At 50.0% G+C, this 24,604-nt stretch overlaps 8 protein-coding genes; 5 read left to right on the plus strand and 3 right to left on the minus strand.

The window, feature by feature from the left end:
- Positions 1–1,324: 1,324 nt before the first annotated feature.
- Positions 1,325–2,734, plus strand: FFUJ_09637 (related to ASTRA-associated protein 1; the record flags this gene model as incomplete). XM_023568438.1 has 3 exons in its annotated part: positions 1,325–1,545; positions 1,608–1,848; positions 1,895–2,734. 3 exons carry the CDS (start codon positions 1,325–1,327, stop codon positions 2,732–2,734), a joined length of 1,302 nt encoding a protein of 433 aa, XP_023435637.1.
- Positions 2,735–3,079: 345 nt separating this feature from the next.
- On the minus strand, positions 3,080–3,820 carry FFUJ_09636 (uncharacterized protein; the record flags this gene model as incomplete). Its single annotated transcript, XM_023568439.1, has 1 exon — positions 3,080–3,820. The coding sequence occupies one exon, from the start codon at positions 3,818–3,820 to the stop codon at positions 3,080–3,082; it is 741 nt and encodes a 246-aa protein (XP_023435638.1).
- A 574-nt stretch (positions 3,821–4,394) lies between these two features.
- Positions 4,395–6,006, minus strand: FFUJ_09635 (probable aldehyde dehydrogenase; the record flags this gene model as incomplete). XM_023568440.1 has 3 exons in its annotated part: positions 4,395–5,569; positions 5,622–5,821; positions 5,879–6,006. 3 exons carry the CDS (start codon positions 6,004–6,006, stop codon positions 4,395–4,397), a joined length of 1,503 nt encoding a protein of 500 aa, XP_023435639.1.
- Positions 6,007–8,821: 2,815 nt separating this feature from the next.
- On the plus strand, positions 8,822–10,692 carry FFUJ_09634 (related to major facilitator (MFS1) transporter; the record flags this gene model as incomplete). XM_023568442.1 has 4 exons in its annotated part: positions 8,822–9,073; positions 9,132–9,243; positions 9,301–10,332; positions 10,385–10,692. The coding sequence occupies 4 exons, from the start codon at positions 8,822–8,824 to the stop codon at positions 10,690–10,692; spliced, it is 1,704 nt and encodes a 567-aa protein (XP_023435640.1).
- A 731-nt stretch (positions 10,693–11,423) lies between these two features.
- FFUJ_09633 (probable panthotenate synthetase) lies at positions 11,424–12,551 on the plus strand (the record flags this gene model as incomplete). Its single annotated transcript, XM_023568443.1, has 1 exon — positions 11,424–12,551. One exon carries the CDS (start codon positions 11,424–11,426, stop codon positions 12,549–12,551), a length of 1,128 nt encoding a protein of 375 aa, XP_023435641.1.
- A 346-nt stretch (positions 12,552–12,897) lies between these two features.
- FFUJ_09632 (related to glycerol-3-phosphate acyltransferase) lies at positions 12,898–15,576 on the minus strand (the record flags this gene model as incomplete). XM_023568444.1 has 3 exons in its annotated part: positions 12,898–13,368; positions 13,446–15,300; positions 15,395–15,576. The coding sequence occupies 3 exons, from the start codon at positions 15,574–15,576 to the stop codon at positions 12,898–12,900; spliced, it is 2,508 nt and encodes an 835-aa protein (XP_023435642.1).
- A 451-nt stretch (positions 15,577–16,027) lies between these two features.
- On the plus strand, positions 16,028–16,714 carry FFUJ_09631 (related to ribonuclease P protein subunit p29; the record flags this gene model as incomplete). The annotated part of the gene is made up of 1 exon (XM_023568445.1): positions 16,028–16,714. The coding sequence occupies one exon, from the start codon at positions 16,028–16,030 to the stop codon at positions 16,712–16,714; it is 687 nt and encodes a 228-aa protein (XP_023435643.1).
- Positions 16,715–19,180: 2,466 nt separating this feature from the next.
- FFUJ_09630 (uncharacterized protein) lies at positions 19,181–24,082 on the plus strand (the record flags this gene model as incomplete). XM_023568446.1 has 4 exons in its annotated part: positions 19,181–19,284; positions 19,705–20,110; positions 20,158–23,704; positions 23,766–24,082. The coding sequence occupies 4 exons, from the start codon at positions 19,181–19,183 to the stop codon at positions 24,080–24,082; spliced, it is 4,374 nt and encodes a 1,457-aa protein (XP_023435644.1).
- Positions 24,083–24,604: the final 522 nt, after the last annotated feature.

Raw genomic sequence — 24,604 nt, forward strand, 5'->3', positions numbered from 1 at the left:
GACTCGATGAATATAAATTCAAGAGTGTATCGATGTCTGTCAGCATTGGGTGTCTGAGCTTCTCTAACAGTTGAATGTGCCCGCCAGATTCCGAGCGCTGCATCACGGTTATATGGCGAATCACCATGACCTTAACCAAGGTATGCAAGCCAATAATCACGGAGCGTACTCCGGCTGTCGTGCGAGTACAAAGAGCCTCTTCTCTCGGCTGTGATTCGGAGAGCAGGCTGACTGGTACTGAGACCATTACACCGGATGGCGCCTGTGTTCAATTTCAGTTCTGTCCTGTCTTATTATTAAGAACAGAAAGGAGCATGCGTTAAAAGAGGCATGATGATGCTGGACGCTACAAGATTCAGGTGTCCGGCCATATGGCTCAACCTGCATGACAGATGCATGCAAGACTACCCACCAAAGTTGGCGACGGAGCTTATAGGACAACGCTGAAGTTGCTTCCTTGAGGGAATTTGGCTGTCACGTATGACTTGCGTGTTATATGTATGGATTACACATGTGGCGCCCGGGATTGATGAAACTCGGCTTACACGCCAATGCCTGAAATTACCGGAATCCGGAGGAGAGGGATGCTCGTATTAGGATCGAGCATGGCTTCCATCCATCCGCAGGCTTCGCTTATTGAATCGGCTGTCAATGTTGCTCGTGCACCACGATGTCTTTTCCTGCGGCAAGAGTCAGCCCCATCAGACGATGTACGATGTGAGTGAGCTACACGGGTTGAGTGGCACGGGTACGCCCGAAATATACAACAATTTTGGAAATTCGGTTGTAAGTGATAGGTAGGACGAAAGCAATAGCCCAAAATAACTCGGGCTTGACAGCCAATGGTAGCACATAAAAAGTACTACCTCAGAAAAGATATTTCCACTATGGAATATACAACTTTTTTTTTTTTTTAGAAACCTATATAAATTGTTTATGCATAAGTTATGTATCTAGACTGTAGAAACCTAACGTTAGACTACCATGTTGTCCAAGTGTTTAGAAATCCAATCGCTGATCCGTTTGTCCGTACCGATCAGCCATGTATGGATGTTGGCAATGGTTCAACAATGAATTTGCCACTCTAGATCTCGTCTGAAACCACTCAGAACAGAATCAAACTCTTGGTATGGCTGATATAGTCTCCGAAGTGCGTTTGAATGGATTATTCATCAGCCTGAACATGAACGACAGGCTACCTAAGTACCTAATGTTCATAGACATGGGCTTCATACGATGAATGTCCCACAGCGACTTCTAGAAAAATAACCCAACCCAATCAGCCCTCAGCTTTTCACCATGACTACACATACTCATCAGAAACATGGATCCTTCAACACCGACACCAAAATCTATATTGCGCGGACACAAATCTCAAATTCACACAGCAACATTCATTAGATCCAATGAGCGCCTCATTACAGGCGACGCAGATGGTTTTGTGGTGCTATGGGACCTCACGATTATGCGCCCACGTGCTGTTTGGCGTGCCCACGAAAAGGCTCTATTAGGTGTTGGCGGCTGGGGTGACGACAAAATCATCACGTAATTGCTCTGTCGAAAATCAGTAATGACTGGAGAATGCCTTTGCTGACAACAGTTTGCAGGCATGGTCGTGATTTGAAGCTCATAGTGTGGAAACTTGGCGAGGCGGAAGAGGAGCATCTCAGCACAGCATTGCCGGTGGAAGAAGTTGCAACACCAAGACCGCAACCATGGATGTTACATCTCCTTGAAGTCAATACCTTGAACTTTTGCGCTTTCGCCATTTGCTCAAGTGCGCCTGGCTCCGTCGATACCGCTTCTGAGGTGCTGATCGCGGTGCCTAATACTCTGCACTCAGATGCTGTATGGAGAACCTCAACCATATCGTGACCAGGGCTGATACTCATAGATCGACATCTACCAATTGCCGTTGCAAAGACGGATTCATACCATCAAGGCTGGTGATAAAACGGGCATGGCCATGTGCCTTGCTCTCCTGCATCACAGAGACGCTCTCACGCTCATTGCTGCCTTTGAAAATGGTTACGCAACTGTGCACCGTCTTGAGTCTGATGACCAATGGGTCGCAACGTACCATTCCCAGGCTCATTCACAACCCGTCCTGTCGTTGAGTGTCTATAACGACTACTTCATCACGTCCAGCGCCGACTCTATCATCGCCAAACATCCTATTCCTACCGATTTGTTTTTTCCTCTGGAAGACACTGTACGTCCTGAAAGCACCGAGCGTGTAGTGGAGGTAGTAGACGAAGAACCTAAGGCGAAGTCACTTCTATCTACTGGCCTGAAGTCTTCGTCGTCACAGGGGCTGAAGCCTCCTCGTAAGGGCATTGCGTGGAAAGATCCGCTCAAAGCTATCAACACCAAACACTCCGGACAACAGAGTCTAGACATACGATCCGATGGAAGAATCTTTGCTACTGCAGGATGGGATTCAAAAGTGCGAGTGTACTCTACAAAAACCATGAAAGAACTTGCTGTTTTAAAGTGGCATCAGGCTGGATGCTACGCCGTTGCATTCGCTGATGTTAGGATATCGGATCAGACGGAGGAAGAAAACTCTACGTCTGACGATAGTCAACTCTCGGGGAGTTCAAGCATGTGGACGGGCTCTTTGACCCGAACAGGGCTGAGCGTCAAAGAGCAACGGATAGCTACAGCGAGAAAAACACATTGGATTGCAGCAGGGGCGAAAGACGGCAAGATTAGCTTGTGGGATATTTATTAGCTATGTAAACAAGATCCTATAATGGATACTGCTTCACTAGATAGATTCGTAGCAAATTCCGTCCTGCTCTGTGAAGCGGGAAGGGAGCATGTCTTGACGAGATGTGATCGAAATGGGCCAGCCTCACTTTCGAATAAAAGCGCAGAAGAAAAAGTAACAACGCTGATAACTTGGATCCATAGTACGGTCAGCTCATGGTATCGTCAAACGTCTAATTGTACCGTTAGATCCCAATATCCTGGTGTAGGCCATTGATGTACTCACGATCATACTCCCAACATCCTCTGTCCGCGTGCCGCACTTGTCTGTGACTGACATCAGCGAGAACTATACACTTGAAGTATTTCATGGACGAGAGCCCACCATCATGAGACGAGTCGCCGACTTGTTTCCATTCGACAGCTCAGACCATATCCTGATCACCCACGCCGTGACGAGGGCATCGCGAAGTTCCTGGGTCATCTCTGCAGTAACGAATAGACTTATACGGCCTTGTTCATCCTGGATTTCTCTCGCTATTATGTCGCCATAGCAGTCTCTCCACTCATATGCGACGCCTTTACTCCGTGATTCGCAAGCTTCGTACAGGACACCATCCGCCCGAAACTTGCGGCCTGGCCCTCTCACCATCCGCTCGAACCGAAAGCCCTTGAGCTGCCGCAGAATATTACCGGAGCGGAAACATGACACTCCAAAGCTTGTTAGCGCTCGCTGTGAGGTAGCTTCGGCATGGTACGGAAAAGACGGGAACTCGGCAGCAGTGGGATGCTTGAGATCGAAGAGGTGACGGTTTTTCAGCACGACCTGGGGAAGACCGGCCGATGTCTTTGTAACGGGGTCTACGCGCTCGACTTTGACATTGCGATCGTTATCGTGGAGGTAGCTGATGTCGTGGGAGAATTCGTAGAGCGGGGGGTCTTGGGGTTCGGTTGAGTAGATGAAGCGTCCTGCGATGAAGAGCGTTGCAGGGCCGAGGATTGAATCTTTAGGGCGGGTTATAGTGGTGGGGGTTGTGTAGTTGGGAGCAGCAGTGGTGTCGTATGAGGGCAGCTCCAAGTCGGAATAGTTGGGCGGAGGCAGAGCCATAATTTTTGGATGCAATGATGATCGATAACCGATGATAGACTAGCTAGGAATAAATTCAATGAAATAAATAGAGAACTAAATAACAAGGCAACTGTCGCGTGCAGCCAGTCAATCAATCACTGTCTACAGGACTTCTAAAGCTATTATGACGTGTATCACTACTAGGGGCGGCAACGACGGCCTAAGCCATAGCCTCACAAGCGGAGATCAGTGGGCTCACCCTCAGGGAGCAAGAAAAGACAGGACCTTGATACAGGGTGTCAAAATAAACTTAGCAAAGAGCACCCTAAGCTCGGGCTAGATTTCCCTTAGCATTTTTATCGCTTAGAGTCAAGGTTCTGAGTTTTCTTTCCTCCCCTTGGCTCACAACTAAGACTTCGCCCCAATTCGGGCAGTTTCACAAGGCTCAATAACAGCGTCCCAGCTTTAGTGCAATATTGATTGACTGGTCATTGGTGCATCCTGGTATTTGTGATAATTCCTGATAAATACGACGATAATACGCCAGAACTCCTATTCCACAGACCCCAGACCCCTGTCATATGCTCAGAGTTTCATACACTTTTCAGCTTCTCTACAGACGAGAACCAAGGTTGACGTGTACGGACTTTGTGTTGCTGTACGCCTCAAGTCCAGCCTCACCGAGCTCACGGCCAATACCGCTCTGCTTAACACCGCCGAAGGGGATGTAGGGTTCACTGTCTTGTGTGCTGTTAATCCAGACCATACCGGCCTCGATCTCAGCAGCAACACGGTGCGCACGCTCGACGTCCTTGGTGAAGACAGCTGCGCCGAGGCCGTATGTAGAATCGTTGGCGAGCTTGAGAGCCTCCTCTTCGCTGCTGAACTTGGTGATGACAACGACAGGGCCGAAAATCTCCTCACGGAAGACTCGCATTTGGTGGTGCACGTCACCGAAGACAGTAGGCTGGACAAAGAAACCCTTCTTAGAGGCATCGACAGGCTGGCCACCAGCGAGCAGAGTAGCCCCTTCAGACTTTCCAATCTTGATATACTCAAGAATGCGGTCGTACTGCTGTCGAGAGACTTGGGGACCCTGGTAGGTCTCGGAGTCCCATTGGTGGCCGACCTTGCTCACAGTCTTGGTGGTCTCGATGAATCTCTGAACAAACTCGTCGTAGACCTTGTCCTGAACTAATAGGCGAGAAGTAGCCGTGCAGATCTGGCCCTGGTTGGACATGATGCCCATGTGTGACCACTTGACAGCCTCATCGAGGTCACAGTCGGAGAAGACCAAGAGAGGCGACTTGCCACCTGTCTCAAGGGTAATGTTCTTGAGGGTCTTGGAGGCCATTTCCATGATCTTGGCACCCGTAGCAGTTGAGCCAGTAAAGGCAACCTTCTCAACAAGAGGGTGCTGAACAAGAGGAGGACCAGCCTCACCACCGTAACCGTTAAGGGCGTTGAAAACACCAGGAGGGAAACCGACGTCCTTGAAAGCCTGACCGAGGAGAAGGATGCTGAGGGGTGTTTGCTCAGCGGCCTTCATAACGATGGTGTTACCGCATGCTAGCGCAGGACCGATCTTCCAGGCGGCCATGGCGAGAGGGTAGTTCCAGGGAATAATCTGGGCGACTACACCGAGGGGTTGGCGGAGAGTGTATGCGAGCTTGTTGGGGTTGGCGGTGATGGTTTGTCCGGTGATCTTGTCGGCCCAGCCAGCGTAGTAACGGATAGTGTTGATGACCTCGACAACGTCGCCGCCCTCAGCATCGGCGTAGATCTTACCTGTCATTGTGTCAGTGCTTCGTAAATGAAGTATTTGGTAGTGCTATCTTACCATTGTCCCAGGCCTCAGAGGTAGCGAACATCTGTGTGCGCTCCTCAATGTAGTCGGCGAGCTTGTTCATAAGAGCGCCTCTCTGGGGAGGAGGCATCTTCTTCCATGAGGGCGCATGGAATGCGGCATGGGCGGCCTTCACAGCCTTATCGACATCGTCGGCGCTGGCTGCATGAACTGTGGCGATTTCCTTCTCGGTACTGGAGCACATCATATTAGCTCGAGTTGGATAACCGGCTGGGGAGAAGCTAACTTACGCAGGGTCGATGGATGTAATCGTTTGCTTCGATGAGCCAGGAACAAACTCGTTGTTGATGAAGAGACCGGTCGGCTGCTTATACTTGACACCGTTGGGGGCTTCGAGGTTCACGAACAAGTCCGACATGTTGCTGAAGCGTTTCTGTGTAGTTGTGATAGATCGGCCAAGAGGAGGTGATGAGAATCGGTACGGCGATTGTGTTGAAGGCCGAGATAGAGAAGGGTACAGTGAACGACAGAAACCAACGAGTCGAAGTCTCGATACAAGGGCAGCGCCCATCTTCTTATAGCTCCTCAGAGACATGGCTTGAGAGGGGTAGCTCGGGGTCCAATCCAAGGCGACACCTCCGTCTTGAGTCTAGCTAGATATGTACTGTATGTATCTGTATCTGGAGTCCAAGTTATCACCTGCATCCCCCACAGTCAATGGCCTCGAGAATTACTCTCTTGAGCAATTGATAAGCTTCAGAGGCTCTCGCAAATGTGCAATCCTTTGCCTCGTTTGGGTAAAGGTCATCTACGCCGCCGGCGGATGATTGAGGGGCCGGCAATTCGAGGTTGGAGCTGTGGTTCAACGTCATGAAACCGCTTAGACCTTACTGATTGAGCTTAGTTGAACTGTTGCCCAGATCAGGTAAAAAGACACGAAGCGAGGCGAGGCGAGCCAAAGCCAGCTTGGCGATCATGACAGCTCTTATCGATAACAGCTACCGAGGTTGGGTACTAATTGAAAGTCAATTGACTTTGGTGGTGAGCTCTCTGCATGGACGTTGTACATAAGCGCTTTTCTGATGATGATGATGGATGGTTGGCTTACCTCACTACTAACCGTCAAAGATCATATTTGTTCCATGCTGAGAACATCGGTCCGTACATTGTCTTCTCGCCAATTCATAGACCGGCATCACTCCCGGACCGCATAACTCACCATATATGGTATAGTGGCAAGGTCTTTGATCATGCCCCACAAGGCTGCCTGTCAAGTTGAAGCTGGCATGGATGCTTATCGAGAGGATCTTCTCGTCAATCTCGACTAAATATCAAAAAGAAAGATTGTTTTGAAAGGATAAATTCCTTTCCGAAAAGAAGCATCAGCAATGCCACCTCATGCTGTTCATTCCAACACCATCTTACCAATGTCCACTTTAGCCGCCATCATTATCGAATCCAATGTCTCCGATCAAAGTCTCCGACATGTGAGATCAGATCCTGTTCATTCAAGAGCTTATTTATCAGAAACTACCCCTTTTAAGGTCAATTCCAAGATGATCTCCAATCAACCCCTCTATCGCTTCGTCAGCAGAAAAGCTTGGCCCTCCAATACCAACAGAGCCGCTTGGATATGGCCTCATATCAGTGCATCAGTATTTGCAAACTCCGCCAGCTTTGGTCCGCCGTGGTCCGTCATTCGTCCGTGAGCACGATTGCGGAATGACTATTCCTCCCTTTCTTACAGCAACAAAGGACCACTGAGGACGTGCCCGCGGATTAGAAACGAGACACGCAAATGATGTGACTAGCGGGTGATCACTCTCGACTTTGTTCTTAGTATGCCCAGGGTCTACGAACAATTCCTAGAGGATCACCATCACCTCTACTCCGTAGCCTCTAGGCCGTTGTGTATTTAGGCGCTTTGATAGGACTGGTATTGCAAGATTCCCCCAGAAGAATGCTGACAGGTGAGATAAGATGATGCCAACAAACGAGGGCTAAATCCGAGACTCTTGGTGTCTTGCAGTCCCTCATGCAGCATCGTTTTCCCATTGAGTCTTAACTCCGGGGCTACCGAAGGGTCGTCAGACTTGATCTTACTGTCCACTCCGCGTATCCAAACTTGGCTGTGCTTCTTAGCTGGCAAACTTGAGATGGCGATGTTTTATTACGTCTTATTTGGCTAATGAGGCACTTATTCGTTCCCTTTTCGGTCAAGTGAGTCATTAGATTGCCATTATCTAACCCTCTCGTGCGTGCAAAATTGTCCCATCTCAAGTGCTGAGCTGGTGTTGTTTTTTTAACATGAAGATGATAATGTATTATGCCAAGCGTTATGCGGAACCACTATGAGGTTATCTGACTTCGGGCCAAGTCTCCGTGTAAGCGATTCCAACAGGACGGATAACCTAGATAGACCCTTGACAAGATATCGACCTACACCGAATCTTCTCATACCTTAGCCAAAGAATAACAACAACACGTGGCATAGGATGGCTCTAACTATTATCACAACCTATCCTCTTTTGAGATTGCTTATTTGGAAGCAGCGTCTTTTATCCGCCAGTTCGGACCAATATTGATTGTCACAGATGGTTTCAAACTCCATCAACGCCACAAACATGCAGCTCATTTTCGGCACAACAACGCTCCATGAGCTAAAACATCGTGCACCTCAGAATGAGTACGTACGTATGAGCAAGGCCCCGTCATTAAGGCTCATTCAGATGTCCGCAGGCATTGGCGAGCGTTTCATTGTTAGCGTCGGAGCCTTGGCTGGTTCAAGCCCAATTGGGCTTACGAGATATCATCATGGAGGGTGTAGGCGCGGACATGTGGTGGAGTCCGCCACTCCGCAGCCTCTTTACTGGCTGGCTGCTTTGTCTTATGCCCGGCCGTTATGCTGACAGCCCATACTATACTATGCGCAGCACTGTGATGCGATATCGTTATGCTTGGGGCGGATTTTGTGCAGGGCCTTGACCTTAACTCCTGGGACCAGAAAAGTCAGACAGTTAGTGAGATGAGATTATCTCATTGTCCTCGTGGGTTATAAAGATAGTCGTATCTCGCTGTCAACCAAAATGTGTCAGTCTTTCAGAGCATTAAGACCAGCTCTCGAGCACTTAGACAATATTTGCCCCCTTTCCTCAGGGTCAGAAACTTCGATATAAGCTTAATTCAACATCATCTATACACTTAAGCTTATAGGTAAACGAAAATCAGCCATCATGTCTGCTGAACCAAAAACGCTCGAGGTCCCTGCGACCACAGATCGCCCCGAGTCTACAACTTCAACACTCCGAGGAGAGGATGTTCAGGAGAAGAAGGAGGAGAAACAGGATGAAGACATTGAGGCCGGCACAGTCTCAGGCAACAACGACAGTGATGAGGTTGACGAAGATGAATACCCTACAGGCATTAACATGTTCTTCATTGTTCTTGCTCTTGTCATGGCAGTCTTTCTCTTCTCCCTTGACTTGGTAACTCACGCCTCCATAACAAGCCAACAATCGGAGAGCTAACATGGACGTACAATAGACTATTGTGGCAACGGCTATTCCCAAGATCACTGATGAGTTCAAGGGTCTTGACAAGGTCGGATGGTATGGTGCTGCTTTCTTCATGACTGTCGGTGCTTTCCAGTCAACGTGTGAGTCACAAAGCCTTGGCCCCCTTTTCCCCCAACCTGTCGCTAACACTATCAAAGGGGGTAAAATCTACAAGTACTTTCCCCTGAAGACATCCTTCATCGTCGCCATTCTCATCTTCGAGCTTGGTTCTGTCATCTGCGGTGCCGCCCCCAATGCCGAAGCCCTCATCACTGGTCGAGCCATCGCCGGCGTTGGCGGTGCTGGTCTGGGTGCTGGCGCTTACACCATTATCGGTTTCTCTGCTCCTCCTAAGAAGCGACCTGCTTTCACTGGTATCATTGGTGCCGCCTACGGTATCGCCAGTGTCATCGGACCTCTCCTTGGTGGTGCCTTCACTGATCACGTCTCTTGGCGATGGTGTTTCTACATTAACCTCCCCATCGGAGGGCTCTCTGCCGGCATCATCTTCTTGTTCTTCAAGACTCCCCGTGCTGCTATCCCCGTCAAGGCTCCTCTTCTTGAGAAGTTCCTTCAAATGGACCCTCTTGGAATTGTTTTGATGATGGGCCTCACCATCTCGTATATCCTCGCTGTTCAGTACGGTGGACAGGCTCACGCTTGGGATTCCTCTGTTGTTATCGGTCTTCTCGTTGGATGGGTCGCCATCTCTATCGTCTGGGCCATCTCCTGTTATGTTCAGGGCGAGCGATCCATGATTCCTGTCCGTATCCTCAAGAACCGCACCGTCTGGGTTATGAGCGCCTTTGCCTTCATCTTCGCCGGTTCTTTCTTCCTCGCCATCTACTACATCCCCATCTACTTCCAGTCTGTTCACAACGCTTCTCCTACGAGCAGTGGTGTTCGCAACTTGCCTCTTATTCTCGCTGTCACTTTCGCTACTATTATCAGTGGAGGTCTTGTTACCGCTACTGGCTTCTACCAGCCTCTCCTCATCGGTGGTGCTGCCCTTGCGACTGTTGGTGCCGGCCTGCTATATCTCCTTGACGTTGACACTTCTACTGGAAAGTGGATTGGCTACCAAATCATTGCTGGTGTCGGCTGGGGTGTTGCCTTCCAGATTCCCATGATTGCTGTCCAGGGTACTGTCGACCCTAAGGATCTTGCTTCTGCTACCGGTATTCTTCTATGTAAGCTCTCCCTGCTGGTGTTCGTCGAGAACAAATAGCTAATTATATATAGTCTTCCAGGGTCTTGGCGGTGCCTACGTCGTGTCTGCAGGGCAGGCTGCCTTTGTTAACCAGATGCTCCTCAACATTGGCGAGAATGCACCTCAAATCAGCAAGGGACGATTGATTCTCACTGGAGCTACCGCTCTTCGTGAATCCTTCAATTCTCAAGAACTTCCTATCGTCATTGACGGTTACATGAAGGGCTTACATATCGTCTTCGCCATGGCTATTGCCTTTACTGGCTTCTCATTCTTGATCAGCTTGCTCACTCGTTGGAACAAGCTTAAGCTTGAGAACCTTACTGGTGGTGCCGCGTAGAGTTATCGTCCCTTTCAAGTTGCATTGATCGGATAGAATCGTGGTTATGGAGGGTACAAGCTTGAGAATACTGCCTTACAGGTCGTGATGGATAATGAATACCCAAGTTGAGCCTTGGGTTCCAACACATAGAATGATGGCCAGTTGATGACTGGAGCCAGGAAAATCTCCTATTTTAGACGTCTCGATCAATATAGAGATAATGTTTTATTTACCTTGATCGGCCATCTGTATTCTAATGAACACGATATCAGCTCTCCATGTCACGTCTGTCATGTTCGGTTCCAAATATTTGAAACCTACTTGACAGTATTCGTAGTACAGCTTATCCGTCTGCAAGCCGAGAGAAGTGACACAATGTGTTCAAGATTATAACTCCCAATGTGAAGTGCTGTCTATGATTCATCCAGCCATCATCAATTAGAGAGTCTTAAATGCATGACTCAGAGCTCCATTGAATATCACTAACGTAGTCGATGTCGCTTTGAAGGGAAATGGAAGGGTACAGGGTAACTGCCTTTCACATGCATCCGACGACCTCAACTCCAAAAAGATACCCCTGCCATCTCCAACTCCCCCAAGAATTCCGACTCAAACCGTCCTCAAAACTCCGCGGCAGAAACCATCACGAGAGTTTACTGCGCCCACTAACGATGGTCCATCTCGGCATTGACTGAGGCTTTCCTTCTTTATTTATTTCTTACCCTTTGAATTTTCGAATTATCAACACAATGCTTCCTCTACGCTTCCTCCGACATCGCTCGCCCTTTGCGACCTCCGTCCGTACGGCATCCTCTTGCTCGACTTCCTCCCGCCTCGAGACCCTGGCCAAGTCTCCGATCCGTGTCCTCCGATCCGTCGAAGCTGTCCGTCGTTGGCGTAACCCTCATGTCGTAAATCACCGATCAGTCGGCCTTGTGCCCACCATGGGCGCTCTACATGAGGGTCATCTGGCCTTGATACGTGCCGCTGCTAAGGAGAATCATCATGTTGTCGTGAGCATATATGTCAATCCGGCGCAGTTTGGCATAAAAGAAGATCTATCATCATATCCCGTCACCTGGGACGAAGATGCAAAGAAGCTAGCTGCACTGGATAGAGAACTTGCAGACGACGGAGGAAACCTGGGTCGCATCTCTGCTGTGTTTGCGCCAACAACCCCAGAGATGTACCCCAGCGGCTTTCCAGGACAGGAAATTAATAGCAAAGGGAGCTTTGTTACAATTACGCCTGTTGGAGAAGTATTGGAGGGTGCCAGCAGACCAACATTCTTCCGAGGTGTTGCGACAGTCTGCTTAAAGCTATTCAATATTGTCCAGCCCGAGCGAGTGTACTTTGGTCAGAAGGACGTCCAACAAACAGTTGTCATCCGTCGGATGGTCAAGGATTTCATCCTGCCCATGGAGGTTGTCATTGAACCCACCCAACGTGAACTCGATGGCCTTGCTTTGAGTTCTCGGAATGTGTATCTTGGGCCAAGACGAAGAGCTGTTGCCACAGTGCTTCCTCATGCACTGTTTACCGCTGCCGAAGTATACAACACTAAGGTATCGCGCAAGAGAGAAGAAATTCTTGGCGCTGCACACAATTTTATCAATGCCACGGCATCCGGCCAGTCCACGCTTCCTCCCACAGAACGTGTGCTCTTCGAGGTCGACTACCTATCTCTGGCAGATCCAGAAACCTTAGTGGAAATCGATGAGGTTGATCCGTCTCGCGGAGCAGTTATGAGTGCAGCGATTAAGATGTTACCAGTGGAGCAGGCTCAGAACGGCGAGGACCTGGGCTTCAGTGGAGGTCCAGCAGTACGTTTGATAGACAATATCATCCTCAAGCCCCAAGAGCCTAGGGATTCATAGACTCTGGTAATACGAGAAACTAAACGTAAAAGGTGTACCCAAACAGACCTCAACTGTTCAAAAAACGAACCTATAACATTGGGCTAGCTAGGGGAGGTACAAAAAATGTAGAACCTCGATCCTAAGCGATATTAAGATCTAAGTAAATTAGTACAAGTTCAAGGTAGCGTCCGGTGTTCTCTTGCTTCCGGGACTAGATAGGAAGCATGCTATTGTATTGACTGGATATATGTATAAATTCGCACCAGTTGCTGAATATGTTGCTGTAGCTCCAAAATGCCACTTAATCCAAAGACTGGTCGGGGATGGGCCTTCGAAAATATCCTGGACAGAACTCTCCGATGACTTAAAGATGAGCCCGAGCCCTCTCCTCTCTCTTCTTCTTAACTTGCCTTATACTCTTGCCGAAAGCTTCCTTCTCTTCGCTGTTTAATCTGCTAGGGACCTTGCCTCTTCCGCTGCGTTCACCTTCTACTGTTTCCTCCCAAAGTTTACGGCCGAGCTCATCGGTAAGTCGGAGCACACGGCTGCTAACCGTGGCGCCATCACGGCGGTTTTTGCCTTCACGTCGTGATTTGGCGATCTTCTCGGTAAAGTCCCAAAGTTTGCCTTCCGCTAGCAGCGCGCCGGTCTGGGGATCGCGAGGAGTTCGCCAGGAGGCGTCGAGCTGCACACGCGGAGGAATTTTTGAGTCTTTTGATTTAACAACGTGGAGGAGTTGGTCTTGTTCGAAGCGTGTGTACGAGTTCTTCAGAGTCTCCTTATTGACGGCTTCAAAATACGAGAGATCACCCTGATGATAAAGTGTCTTGCCGAGCTGGATATTTTGTGAGCACAATGAAGGACGGGAAACACAACGGCATGATACAGTGAAACATGCGTATGAAGACTTACCAGCTGTGCGCTGTTGTGTGTTTTGCCTTGTTCAATCCAGATCTCTCCGTTTTGGCCCAAGGGGGGAGTGAGACCCATAAGAGAGACTGCTGCCAACCAAGTGGCCTCGATGAAAGGCCATATAAGGAAGCAGTAAAAATCGTAGTTCTCTCTTCCAGCCCTTCTCTCCTGGTCCGCAAGACCAACCATTGTGACGTTGCCCTCGGCGTCGCGGTCAATCCTAATAACTTCGTCTGCCTCCAAGCCTCGCAGAGTCCGATCCAGATTTGTGTCAAGGCCCTCACTAGAAAAGATGAACTCGCCTCGAAAAAGTGACGAAAGAAAGTATACTTGTTCTTTCAGCTCATCAAACGGCATGTCTTGCATTTGGGGCCCACCTCCCCTCTTGACTCTCGAATACATTGCTGCACTGACGAGTGCTTCGTAAATGAAGAGATGGATCGTCATGTTGCGATAAAATGACAGCTGAAAGCGGTCGACAGCATAGTATGTAGGCTCAGCAAGACCCTCGACCACGCCAACAAGATCTTTGCCGAGAACCTCGAGACCGCGTTCGATGATTTCGGTGAGAGGTGCATTGCCAAAATGAGCCACGCGCCCACCTTTCGCACGTACACGTTCTGTGAGCCATGTAACTCGCCGTTTCAATTCTTCCTTGCCCACTCCGCGACCGCGGAGTGTCAGAAGAACAGTCCCTATCAGTGCTGTAGGCATCACGACAGACACTTCGTTGATATCGCTCAGAACCTGATAGCCCATCGTGCGTAGAAGTTTCTCTCGTACTGCTCGGACCTCTGGACGTTGATGATCAGTATCGAGACCGCGCGGTACACTGGGCAGTTTTGATAACTGGTCATCCAAGAACTTTCTTAAGCTCCAAGGCTCATGAAACCTGACATCCACGCGACCCAGGCGTAAAGAAAGGACGGAAGATCCGCCGCTCAGAAAGTCAGCAAGATTCTCCTTCTTCTTGGGCATTCCAAGTAGCTCGGTAACATAACCCTCCGTCTCAATAACTTTATCGTACTGTGTGCTGACAGGGCATATGATAGCATCTTTAACACGCCCAGATAAAATACTATCGAGTACAAAACTAAGAATTCCAAACTTTGGAGGTAACAACTTCCCTGTACGAGAACGTCCACCCTCAATGAAACACTCGAAGTTGTAGCCTTCTTGAAGTAGTGTGTCGATATATGACTGGACTAATGTGGTGTAGAGGACATCATCACCGAACGCCCTTCGAATCCACATGGCTCCTGCATGTTGAAGGAATTCGCCCAACACTGGGATGTTCAAGTTGTCCCCTGCGACCACGACCGGTAACGTAAGGCCTAAGCGGTAGCAGATGAGCTGCAGCGAGACGTAATCGACGTGCGATCGATGACTCGGTAAGAAGATGATGCTCTGTTTCTTCTTTGCTGCGACCTCAGCGACCTTCCGCAGGCGCAAAACCTCTTCACTGGAAACATGGATACCTTGATGATATGCGCGCGTCAATAGCTGAGTGGTCAGATAGTACGCCCCACGAATAAACGCTTTGCTTTCCATCTTGCATATCATATCGTCAGTCCATTTCTCCGCAAGTTCTTGAAGACCTGACTCAATCTCTGTGAGTCGATGGGCTCGTTTGGCGCCATAGTCTTTGCTGTCCCTCGGCAGCATACCCTCGCGCTCTTCGACAGCCACGCGGTGTTCAGCAAGCCGACTGATTCTTTGCTGAAGAAGAGGAGCTGAGAGAACCATGTTCTTCATGTTTTCTGAGAACCCGGAGTAGAAGACAGGCTGACCAATGACACGGTCGTAAGCTCGCCATCCTTGACCAGATACATATAATGAGACTTCGCGAAGGAATCTGGAAGTAGATTTCGTCAGTTTGCGTCGAAATTATTGAGAAGGGCCAATATGTGCGAGAATGGACACGGCGATGATGAAGTAGGGCACTTTACTGGAAAGGTTCAGAGCGGAATGAGGCAAACTTGTCCATCAAAGCCTCTTCCTTTCCCTCGGGAATATTCTTGGATGGCGACTCAACATAGCCACTGGGCTGGAGGGTAACTTCATCACCCAAGATCTGAAGGTCCGGCGCTGAATTGGTCGACGCATCGACCGCGTCTTCGTTATCCGACATGGCGGATGCTGGCTTGGAGAAGGCTTAGCTTCTTGAGTAGAGCGCGGGTAATTGAATGGTCAACCGTTCTTTCTCATCGCAAGAAAGTGACAGAGTCACGTCACTGTCCGAGGCAGCTTCGGCTATTATGATACAGATTCCAAGAGCATTGATTGCACTGCAGCTCATTACTATGACAAGTAAGGTAAGGTATCCTGAACGGAAGATACAAGTTGCGACAAGACGGGATTGGCCGAGTGGGGCAGGCATCATTTGACTCTGCCGAGCGGCATGTGAAGCCTGGACGAACCTAGGGGAAGGAGCTTGGACCGTTCATTTCCCCAGAAAATTGCCTGCACATTGGAAAGCTCGGAATCGCGGTATATTTCCGCTCAACACTTTTTTCAGTTGTTAATTTTCGACATGACATGCACAAGTTACCTTATCGAGCTATCAGCCTCACTCATTAACTATGGCCAGCGCACCACAACAGGCTACGCAGAATCTGCTGGCCAGAGCGCATTCCCCCGACAGCGTGAATCGCATATACTCGGAAAAGATCCAGCATCGCTCGCTCATCCTGCGACCAACCTCTCCTCCACCTGCCACAATCAACTCGCGAGCCGCACGTCGAAAGGCTCGCCAAGATAAAAAGGAAAAGCAAAAGCAGAGACCCAAGCCACTATCGTCTCGAGAGAAGCGAAGCTTGGGCCTTCACGGCATACCTAAGGATGGCCAAAAATACCACATCTATGAGCCTCTAAGTCAAATGTGGCTTGGATATGCTCGAGAGCTACTTGGGAACGATCTTTCGACTGGAGGGCCAAGTGCAGCAGCGAAACTAGCCAGCGCTGAGTTCCATGGTGCTCCCATCCAGGTTGTTCGAAGCCATTGCCCGAGTCGCGTCGGCATTCAAGGTGTTGTCGTCCGCGATCGCAAGTTTGTCTTCGAGATTATAACCAAGAAAAGAGGAGTGAAGGTTGTTCCCAAGGAAGGCACTATTTTTCGAGTCGAAATAACGATTAGTGATGGAGCCTCTGGTGGTGAGACCGGACTGAACAAGAAGTTTGCTTGCGAGGTTCTCGGAGATCAGATGATGCTGAGGGCAGCGGACCGCGCCAACAAGAAGTTCAAAGCACACTTTCTGTCAAATATTTGAGCGCCTTCTAGCATCGGGATCATAGGTTACCGACAAGGCCATGCGGGGCGTTATGGATGATGTCGATGCCTCTTATGCTGATTGAGCATTTGACAAGGCAAATCAAGCGGGTGATGGCAAAAGTATCATTAATCGGGTACTGAAGCATCCAGGTGGACGTGGTGTTATCACCTACTTTTACTATGCGAACTATGTGAAAAACTGTGTGCCCATCCCTACACATAGAGTTCTGCCACGACACATGTGTCTCGCTTTGCAGCCGTCATGATACCACATTTATGGAGGGACAAAGAGTGCCAAGGCTCAAGCTACACAATGTTAGTATTAACTGGGTTATGATCTTTACGCCTCGGTATCTCAAACTTTTTTTTAGGGTTTCTCGCAAGCCACAGCAACTATGCTGGAACTTACAGGTCTGCATTTGCCTGTATCGCCAATGCTAGCAATAACCACAGTTGTACAACTCCAGTCAGATACAACACCTCGAAAGAGTACGTTTGAGTAGTATTCAGTGGCCAACACTCATCAATAGTTCTCATGGAGAATGGGTAGAGGGTACAAACTAACATGAATAGTGTTAGGTGGACTTGAAGGCACCGCAAAATGCGGCATCTCTGTAAATAGAGTCTAGCGATTTACCCAACGACCTTTAATAGAGCCATGACGTGGAATCGTCGTCTCGCCGGAGACATGGTCATTGAATAGCAGATCACACGAGGCAGACTCAGAGAGTTCAGCCTATCGCCACGCCTCAAGGGGGCGTAGAAATGAGCTCATAACTGATGCCGTAACTACCTAGTAGGCAAATGTCATTGCATGGAAGATTCACGATAAAAAAGCGTTGGAGTATAATTACCAAGACCTCCAAAATATCTACAAGTTTCAATTGGCTTACATTGATCTTATCATATTCCAAAAATGGCCTATTATCTTGTTCTCGATAAGATATTCTTCTCTTTAGCCCTCCAGTTCTTTTCACGTCTTAGGGGAGGAAAGAAAACTTAGGACCTTGATCCTAAATGACAAAAAGACTCAGGTAATCTAGTATAAACTTAGGATTACCTTTTACTGGGCTTATTTTAACACCCTATCTCAAGGTCCGATATTTTCTTGCTTCCCGAGGGACGTCTCATACAAAATTGCACAACCTGACAGTTTCGTTTCGCTTCTGGCTAACTGTGTGAAGCCCTATAGTTACGCCGTCAGAACAATGTTACGCATTTCCCGATATAAGGCAATACCAATCATGATCACAAAGCTAACCCATAGGCTTCAGCCCTAAGGGATGTATCATGTGGCGTGCATATTTGGTAAAGGCTAAAGCCATTCGTGGGGAGGGAGATCGCGTCGCGCTTCTTAACGTGTCGCGTGTGACGTGCCGTATCTAAGAATGTCATACAGTCCCTGAATGTGATACAGCACGTGACCCTCCTATGGTTTTCTGAGATACCTTGAGGTATCATTTTTCGATGGTGAAGTGCTAGGTCTTTGCCACATCGAATAGACGATTAGGTAGCCCAATTTTCAAATCGGCGTCCATACCGAGGCTGGATATTAATTGATGCATCGAATAGAATCCTTGACCCATTCGGCTGGTAGCCAATAGTCTGGTATCTAGTTCGACCAGTTTCCCGAGATCAAGCCCTGATGACAAAAATATCAAAACTCGACTTCGACACTTTCAATGGCTTTCTGTGGTTTGTCCCCATTTTCGTTTTCTAGGAACCAGCCCTGAAATTCAATATGCTGGTTTGCTAGCAATATATGCCGGTAAATTCTCGGCCGTAGTCCTGTGTAGCTGCCACTTTGAGTTCTTAGAGCGGGCTGTAACTACTAATTAACCCCACTAATCAGAAGCTGCCAGTTAGGTGGCTAGATAACCAGGACAGTGCTATTTGATGAACCCACCAGTAGGCTGTAACCTGAGGGACAGTGTATGGCCCCTTGTAAACTTTGGTACCTCACTATCTGATAAATGGTTCCCCAAAACCCTTCCACTCGATTTTTTTCGTTGCCCCGTTTAAAGGTCACTCAAACCACAGCGTTTACATCACCACCGCAACATCACACGAAACCCTCTTCTAGTCGGATCCTCGAAAAAAGAAACATCAATCTACCAAGCCTTCACGTCGCGCTCCCCGCCGATCACAACAATTAACACTATCGTTTACGATATCGCATACCGCATCGCCCTACGCCTTTGTCTCTGGACCATCGCTTCAAGCACCGTTTTTGTGCTCCCGTATCCTTACCTTGAACTAAAGCTTTTTGCATTACTGTTGCGCCTTCGCTCCAGCAATTTTGCCAACAAGCCTTTCTTGTCACAGTACAGCTTCTGGTCACCATCCCCCAGCTGTCACTTGCATCATCCATCCCGAATCGACCTACCATCGACCTTCGCGCCCTCGATCTTGAACGACAAAGACGTTTCTCACCCACTACTGTCCTTCCGAACTGTCAATCAATATGCCGACCAATCTTCCCTCGAGCTTTGCCTCGGCTGCCGCTGGCCAAAACGCCAATTCCAGGGGAGGAAGAGCTGATGGAAGAGGAGCTACTTTTGGAGACTGGTTAGTACTCACTTTAGTTCCCACTGAACTGCATTGTTTCCCCGGTAGTGGTTGCTCAGCAGAGACGATGGCTTTTTCGAAAGCCTTGTTTGGCCTTGAGTAGCGGGACCTGGTATCATGGTGGATGTTGTGCTGCATATCATGTCCACCAAATGCTCCGCGTGTAGCCCGTGGTTGTGGCGTGCAATACCCTGTGTGCTGCACAGCGCTTGGCTTGTTTGTCGGGATAGGCGCTTGAGAATCTTAGGGCACCTTCTGCCCTGGTTTCAAGAGTAGCAAGTGTGCTTGTCTTGGTTTTGGTGAACCGTATGCCACTGTGAATATGTCAAATTTGCCTGCTGCAGTTGCACTGCCCGCCACAACTTGTCATGCCACAAACTACATATTGGTTTTCACGAATTATCACTAACTATGTCACAGGGCGAGGAGAGATGGCCGCTCTACCAATGGAACTCTTACCTTCCGACGATCATCTACAACTCCTTTGGGTCAGCCTTCTTCGCAGCCGCCGCCCTCGACGGATCACGCAGTTCAGCACCCTACCGCCGAAAGCCCTGTGTCGGCGTCTCCATCGACATATGAGCTGCCACCAGCGCGGTACACCAAAGAGGACCTGTTAGAGATGTACCGTCCACAAAGGTTAGCCGACGACCCAACTCGTCTATTTGCCACGGGGTGGAATCCTGGCCAAATGAATGGGCATACTCCTAGAGGCTGGGGTAAAAGCAACGACAATCATATTCCACAGGAACCTGGCGCGTGCTGGGATGATTCTGGAGATTCAACTCCAATGGGACTGCAGGATATGTCGTTGGAGGAGAAAGAGGTGCGCCGCCCCCCGCACTGTCCAAAGTTTGTGCTAACCACTAGTAGGCCTTCAATGAGATAAACTCGCCGCTTAAACCTCCGACCCAAAACAAAGACGCCCACCAAGGTGGCGCAAATGGACGTAAAGCATCCTTATCCCAGGGCACCTCCAATACTTTCGGCGTCAGTTCACCTTCGTCAGCTACACGACCCGGGACTCGACGACGTGAGACTATCGAATCCAATCCCTTTGGTGGAAGTGCTTTAGCATCTCCCACTGCTAATCGCTTCTCTCGTGACGATCCCTCTTACTGGTTTCAGCGTAGCAAAACCGATCTCAAAGAGGCTGAAGCCGACGAGTCCGATAGTGAGGCCTTTCCCCGTGACGCTCCTGGAAAACTCCCTCCTTTCGGAAATCTGATGCGTTCCAACACGGGCGGTATCGGGGGTACCAATCCCATCTGGCCACCCTCGAACCAGACGACACCTGGTGTAGGAGCTTTTGGTAATTTCGCGCTGCCGACTTCGCCCGCCGTTGGTGACAAACGTGTTGGCGGTGCTGCTAGTGGGAGCAGGTTAGCTCATCTCATTCCCAAGGACAGCTCGGATAACCTCAGTGGCAAGGTAGCTGAGGGTCAAAACCCTCTCAACCAGCAGTCTTGGCGGTCTCGTCCTCGAACCGATACCGATCCATTCGGTGATGATACCCTATCAGGAAGCGCGGTTCTCGGCGGAGCTCAGGATACTGACACTGGTGGGACGTCTCAGCAAGCAAACCGAGCAGGAACCCTAGGAACTCCAGTCAAGGGGTCCGCTGGCGACTTCGGCATGGCAGGCCTGAATTTCAGATCCCATGGGGATGAAGGACCTGTCAGCCCCTCCGAGACTAATCCCTACCGCAGTCCTCCTGCTGATCGACAAGGCCATGATGAGATCGATGCCAATGACGACAAGACTCATGGCGCAAGCCTTCACGATGGCCCTGCGAACTTCGGCTCGATCGGTCGTGGTTTTGGTGGCTATGATGGAGGTGATCGTAGTCAGACCTCGAGCGTTGGCGCTAAGGCCTACCCTTCTTTGAACACTTTGTCAGGTTGGCCCGCTTCTGGTAATCCTGCAATTGGCACTCCGGATCGTGAACGACCCAATCTAGGTGCCGCATTTGGTGCTTCTCTTTTTAGTCCTATGGGTGACCTACAGTCGCCTGGACTGTCCAACCTAAACAATGTCTTTGGGCCCGCCGGTACTGGTGGTCTTGGGACAGGAAGCATAGGTCGTGGAAGCAAGATGGGCTCTCTTTTCCCTCCCGCAATGCAAGCACAGATGCAGAGTCATGAGCATGATAGCCTCTCCGATTCTTTGCCTGACCTACGTCAGAGCAACCCTCTCGGCGCTATTGGCCGAACAAACTTTGGCGTACCGCTTCGCGAGGGCGACAGTCCCATGCGAGCTAATCGCGGTGTGTTTGGGGCACTTTTCCCAGGCCCTGAAGCCTCCCCAGCACAAGGTATCTTTAGCACAGGGGAACCCAGTCATCCCACCACCACCGCAACTGCTCCTCAATCTCTTACCCCCGTTGGCGGTGGTCTGCCATTTGGTGGCGGACAAGGCAGCACTGAGCCTCCTACAACTCAGGCCCAGCGCACGATGGTCATGCCAGATCGTATGAGATGGGTATATCTCGATCCTTCTGGACATGTCCAGGGGCCCTTCACAGGACTTGAGATGAATGATTGGTACAAGGCCAACTTCTTCACCCCTGACCTCCGTGTAAAGAAGGTCGAGGATCAAGAATTTGAACCCCTGGGTCAGCTCATCCGACGTATAGGAAACTCGAGAGAGCCATTCTTGGTTCCCCAGATTGGTATCCCTCATGGTCCCCCTACCCAAGCTGGACCTTTCTCTCCCCAGGGAAACAGTGGAGTAGTCCCTCCCCTAAGTGGCGTGTTCCCTAGCTTTGGACGTACTCTTACGGCTGAGGAACAGAACAATCTGGAAAGACGGAAGCAAGAAGAGCAGTATCTCATGGTACAGCAGCGCGAGTTTGTCATGCGAGCTCAAGCTATGTCTAAGTTCCCTCTCCCTGGCCCAATGCTCCAGCATCACTCGAGTGCGCACAGTTTGCAGAGCCAGCCAAGTTTTGGTAGCATTTCGTCCCCGAACCCCATCGGAATGCCTCACCAGCAGCCCATTGGTGCTATGCCACCTTCCGGAGCTTTTTTTGATGGAACTGGACCGGTTGGTAGTCAAGCAACCATGCCATCGGGCTCGGGAAACGGAGACCTGTTCAGAGATGATGACCTGAACAATCTCACAAATAACGAACGCCATGTGCTTGCTGGCCTGCAAGGCTCTGGTGCTCCACAACCTATTGGCGCCCCTGGCGCTGATGCGGCACGCGCTGGGCTTCCGGATACTGATAACCTAGAGCAAGATCCCGAGGGGTTCAAGGAGCGCCTTCAAGAGTTTGAGGTCTACCGAGCGCAGTTCGAGGCTGAAAAGGCGGCCAAGGATATCGAGGGCAACGGCGAGGAACCAATTGAGGAGCCCTCCTCTGCCTCTGAGGTAGCCACTGAGGTAACTCAACGGCCCATAGAGGCCCCAGCTCTGACTGGTAAGGCTGCTCGGGCCGCCAGGAAGAAGGCAGCTGAGGATGCCTTGTCTCTGACTCAACAGGTCCAGAAGACTCAGGCTGCTGCCGCCGCTGCCGCCGCTCAGCCAGTAGAGCCCGATATGCCCATGCCTTTCCCTCCCCCTGCGTCCACCGGCACTCCACTTCCGGCTCCGACAGCTCAGCGTGCTCGTTCGAACCTACCTGAGCAGTACAATCGCTCTCAGACCGGAACTCCTGATAGCGTATCAATCAATGCTCAGCCACCACCCCTTGCTCCTTGGGCCAAAGACCACGGCGCTGAAGGACACAAGGGACCCAGTCTGAAGGAGATTCAGGAAGCTGAGGCACGAAAGGCTGCAAAGGCTGAGGAGGCTGCTGCTGCTCAGAGGAAAGCTATTCTCGAGCAGGAGGCTGCAGCACTCAGAGAGAAAACTGCTGCCGTTGCCAATGCTGGCCTGCCTGCTACCAGTACTTGGGGTCACGGCTCGCCCGCTCCTTCTGCCAGCCCTTGGTCCAAGCCCGGACCTTCCAAAACGACTTCTACTTCTACCCCCTCAGCTCCAGCCTCTAGCAAGAAGACTCTCGCTGAGATCCAACGTGAGGAGGAGCTTCGAAAGCAGAAGGCAAGCCAGCAAGTGAGCTCACAAGCCGGAACGCCGACTAGCGTATCAAAGAGTTATGCCAACCTCGCTGGGAAACCCGGCCAGCCCACACTCACCAATGCTGCATCTGCGGCGGCGGCTGCGGCTGCGCCACCCCCTGGAAGCGGCTGGGCAACCGTTGGTGCTGGTGGCAAGATCAAGGCACCCTTTGGCCCCTCGTCTCAAAGCCGGTCTGTCAGCGGAACAACCATCAAGCCTATGACCTCTCCTGTGAGGTCTGTTTCTAAGCCAGCTGCACCAACTAACGGCAAAGCCGAGGGCGGCAACACTGCTATGGAGGAATTCAACAAGTGGGTGAACCGGGAGCTCTCCCGGGGCATCACTGGTGCTATTGATAGTAAGTCTTTTGACATGTGCAGAATGATTCTTATTTGACTTGAACTAACCAAATCCCCTAGTCCCCACCTTCCAAGCTGCCCTCGATGTGTTGCCCCTCGACACTGGTTTGATTGCTGATGCTGTTTACTCCAACTCAACCACCATGGATGGTCGTCATTTTGCTGAGGAGTTCGTTCGCCGCAAGAAGCTCGCTGAGCGTGGAGTAGTCGAAAAGCAGCCCGACAACAAGGGAGGAAATGGGGGCGGTTGGAGCGAAGTTGCCAAGAAGGGGAGCTCCAGCAGTACTGCTGCAGTCGCTACTAGTCCTCGCGATGATGCCAGCATGCAGGCCGCAGGATTCAAGGTCGTGCCAGGCCGCAAGAAGGGCAAGAAATAGACGACTGAACCTGTGCGCATTGGATCCTGTCAGAGACTTCGCTGATTACTATCTGTTGAAGATGGCAATACTTTCTCTGGTTGAAATAGGTTGTTCTGTCTGGCATCGGGATAGAATATTCTGCAAGCCAGGTTCAGATGTACCGCGGAACTTTGAGTCTCAAGGGCATGAGATGATGTATGACGGGGAAGAAACAAGAAACTGTTGATGACATGAATCTTGGAGCTGGGCTGGAGAAATATCTTGTTGTTTCAGTTCTTCGACTTTCATTCGACTACAAGTTATTGATTAGTGTGTAGGAGATTAGCTCAAGCCTCATGCAGCGTTGTTGATTATCCCAAAACTTCCATGCTTGTCACCTTGTGAAGTAGCAGTGATTACGAGTCTTTTGCCGTGTTCGATGAACAATTCGCCTGGGAAAACCAGAATCAAAGGACCAGACCAGTTTAGAGCCATTTCATTCCCAGCCTTTTCTATACTTCATTTTACTCTTTTCTATCATGATCGACATTTGACCTAACC

Source organism: Fusarium fujikuroi, chromosome FFUJ_chr09, assembly GCF_900079805.1.
Source record: "Fusarium fujikuroi IMI 58289 draft genome, chromosome FFUJ_chr09".
NCBI lineage: Eukaryota > Fungi > Ascomycota > Sordariomycetes > Hypocreales > Nectriaceae > Fusarium > Fusarium fujikuroi.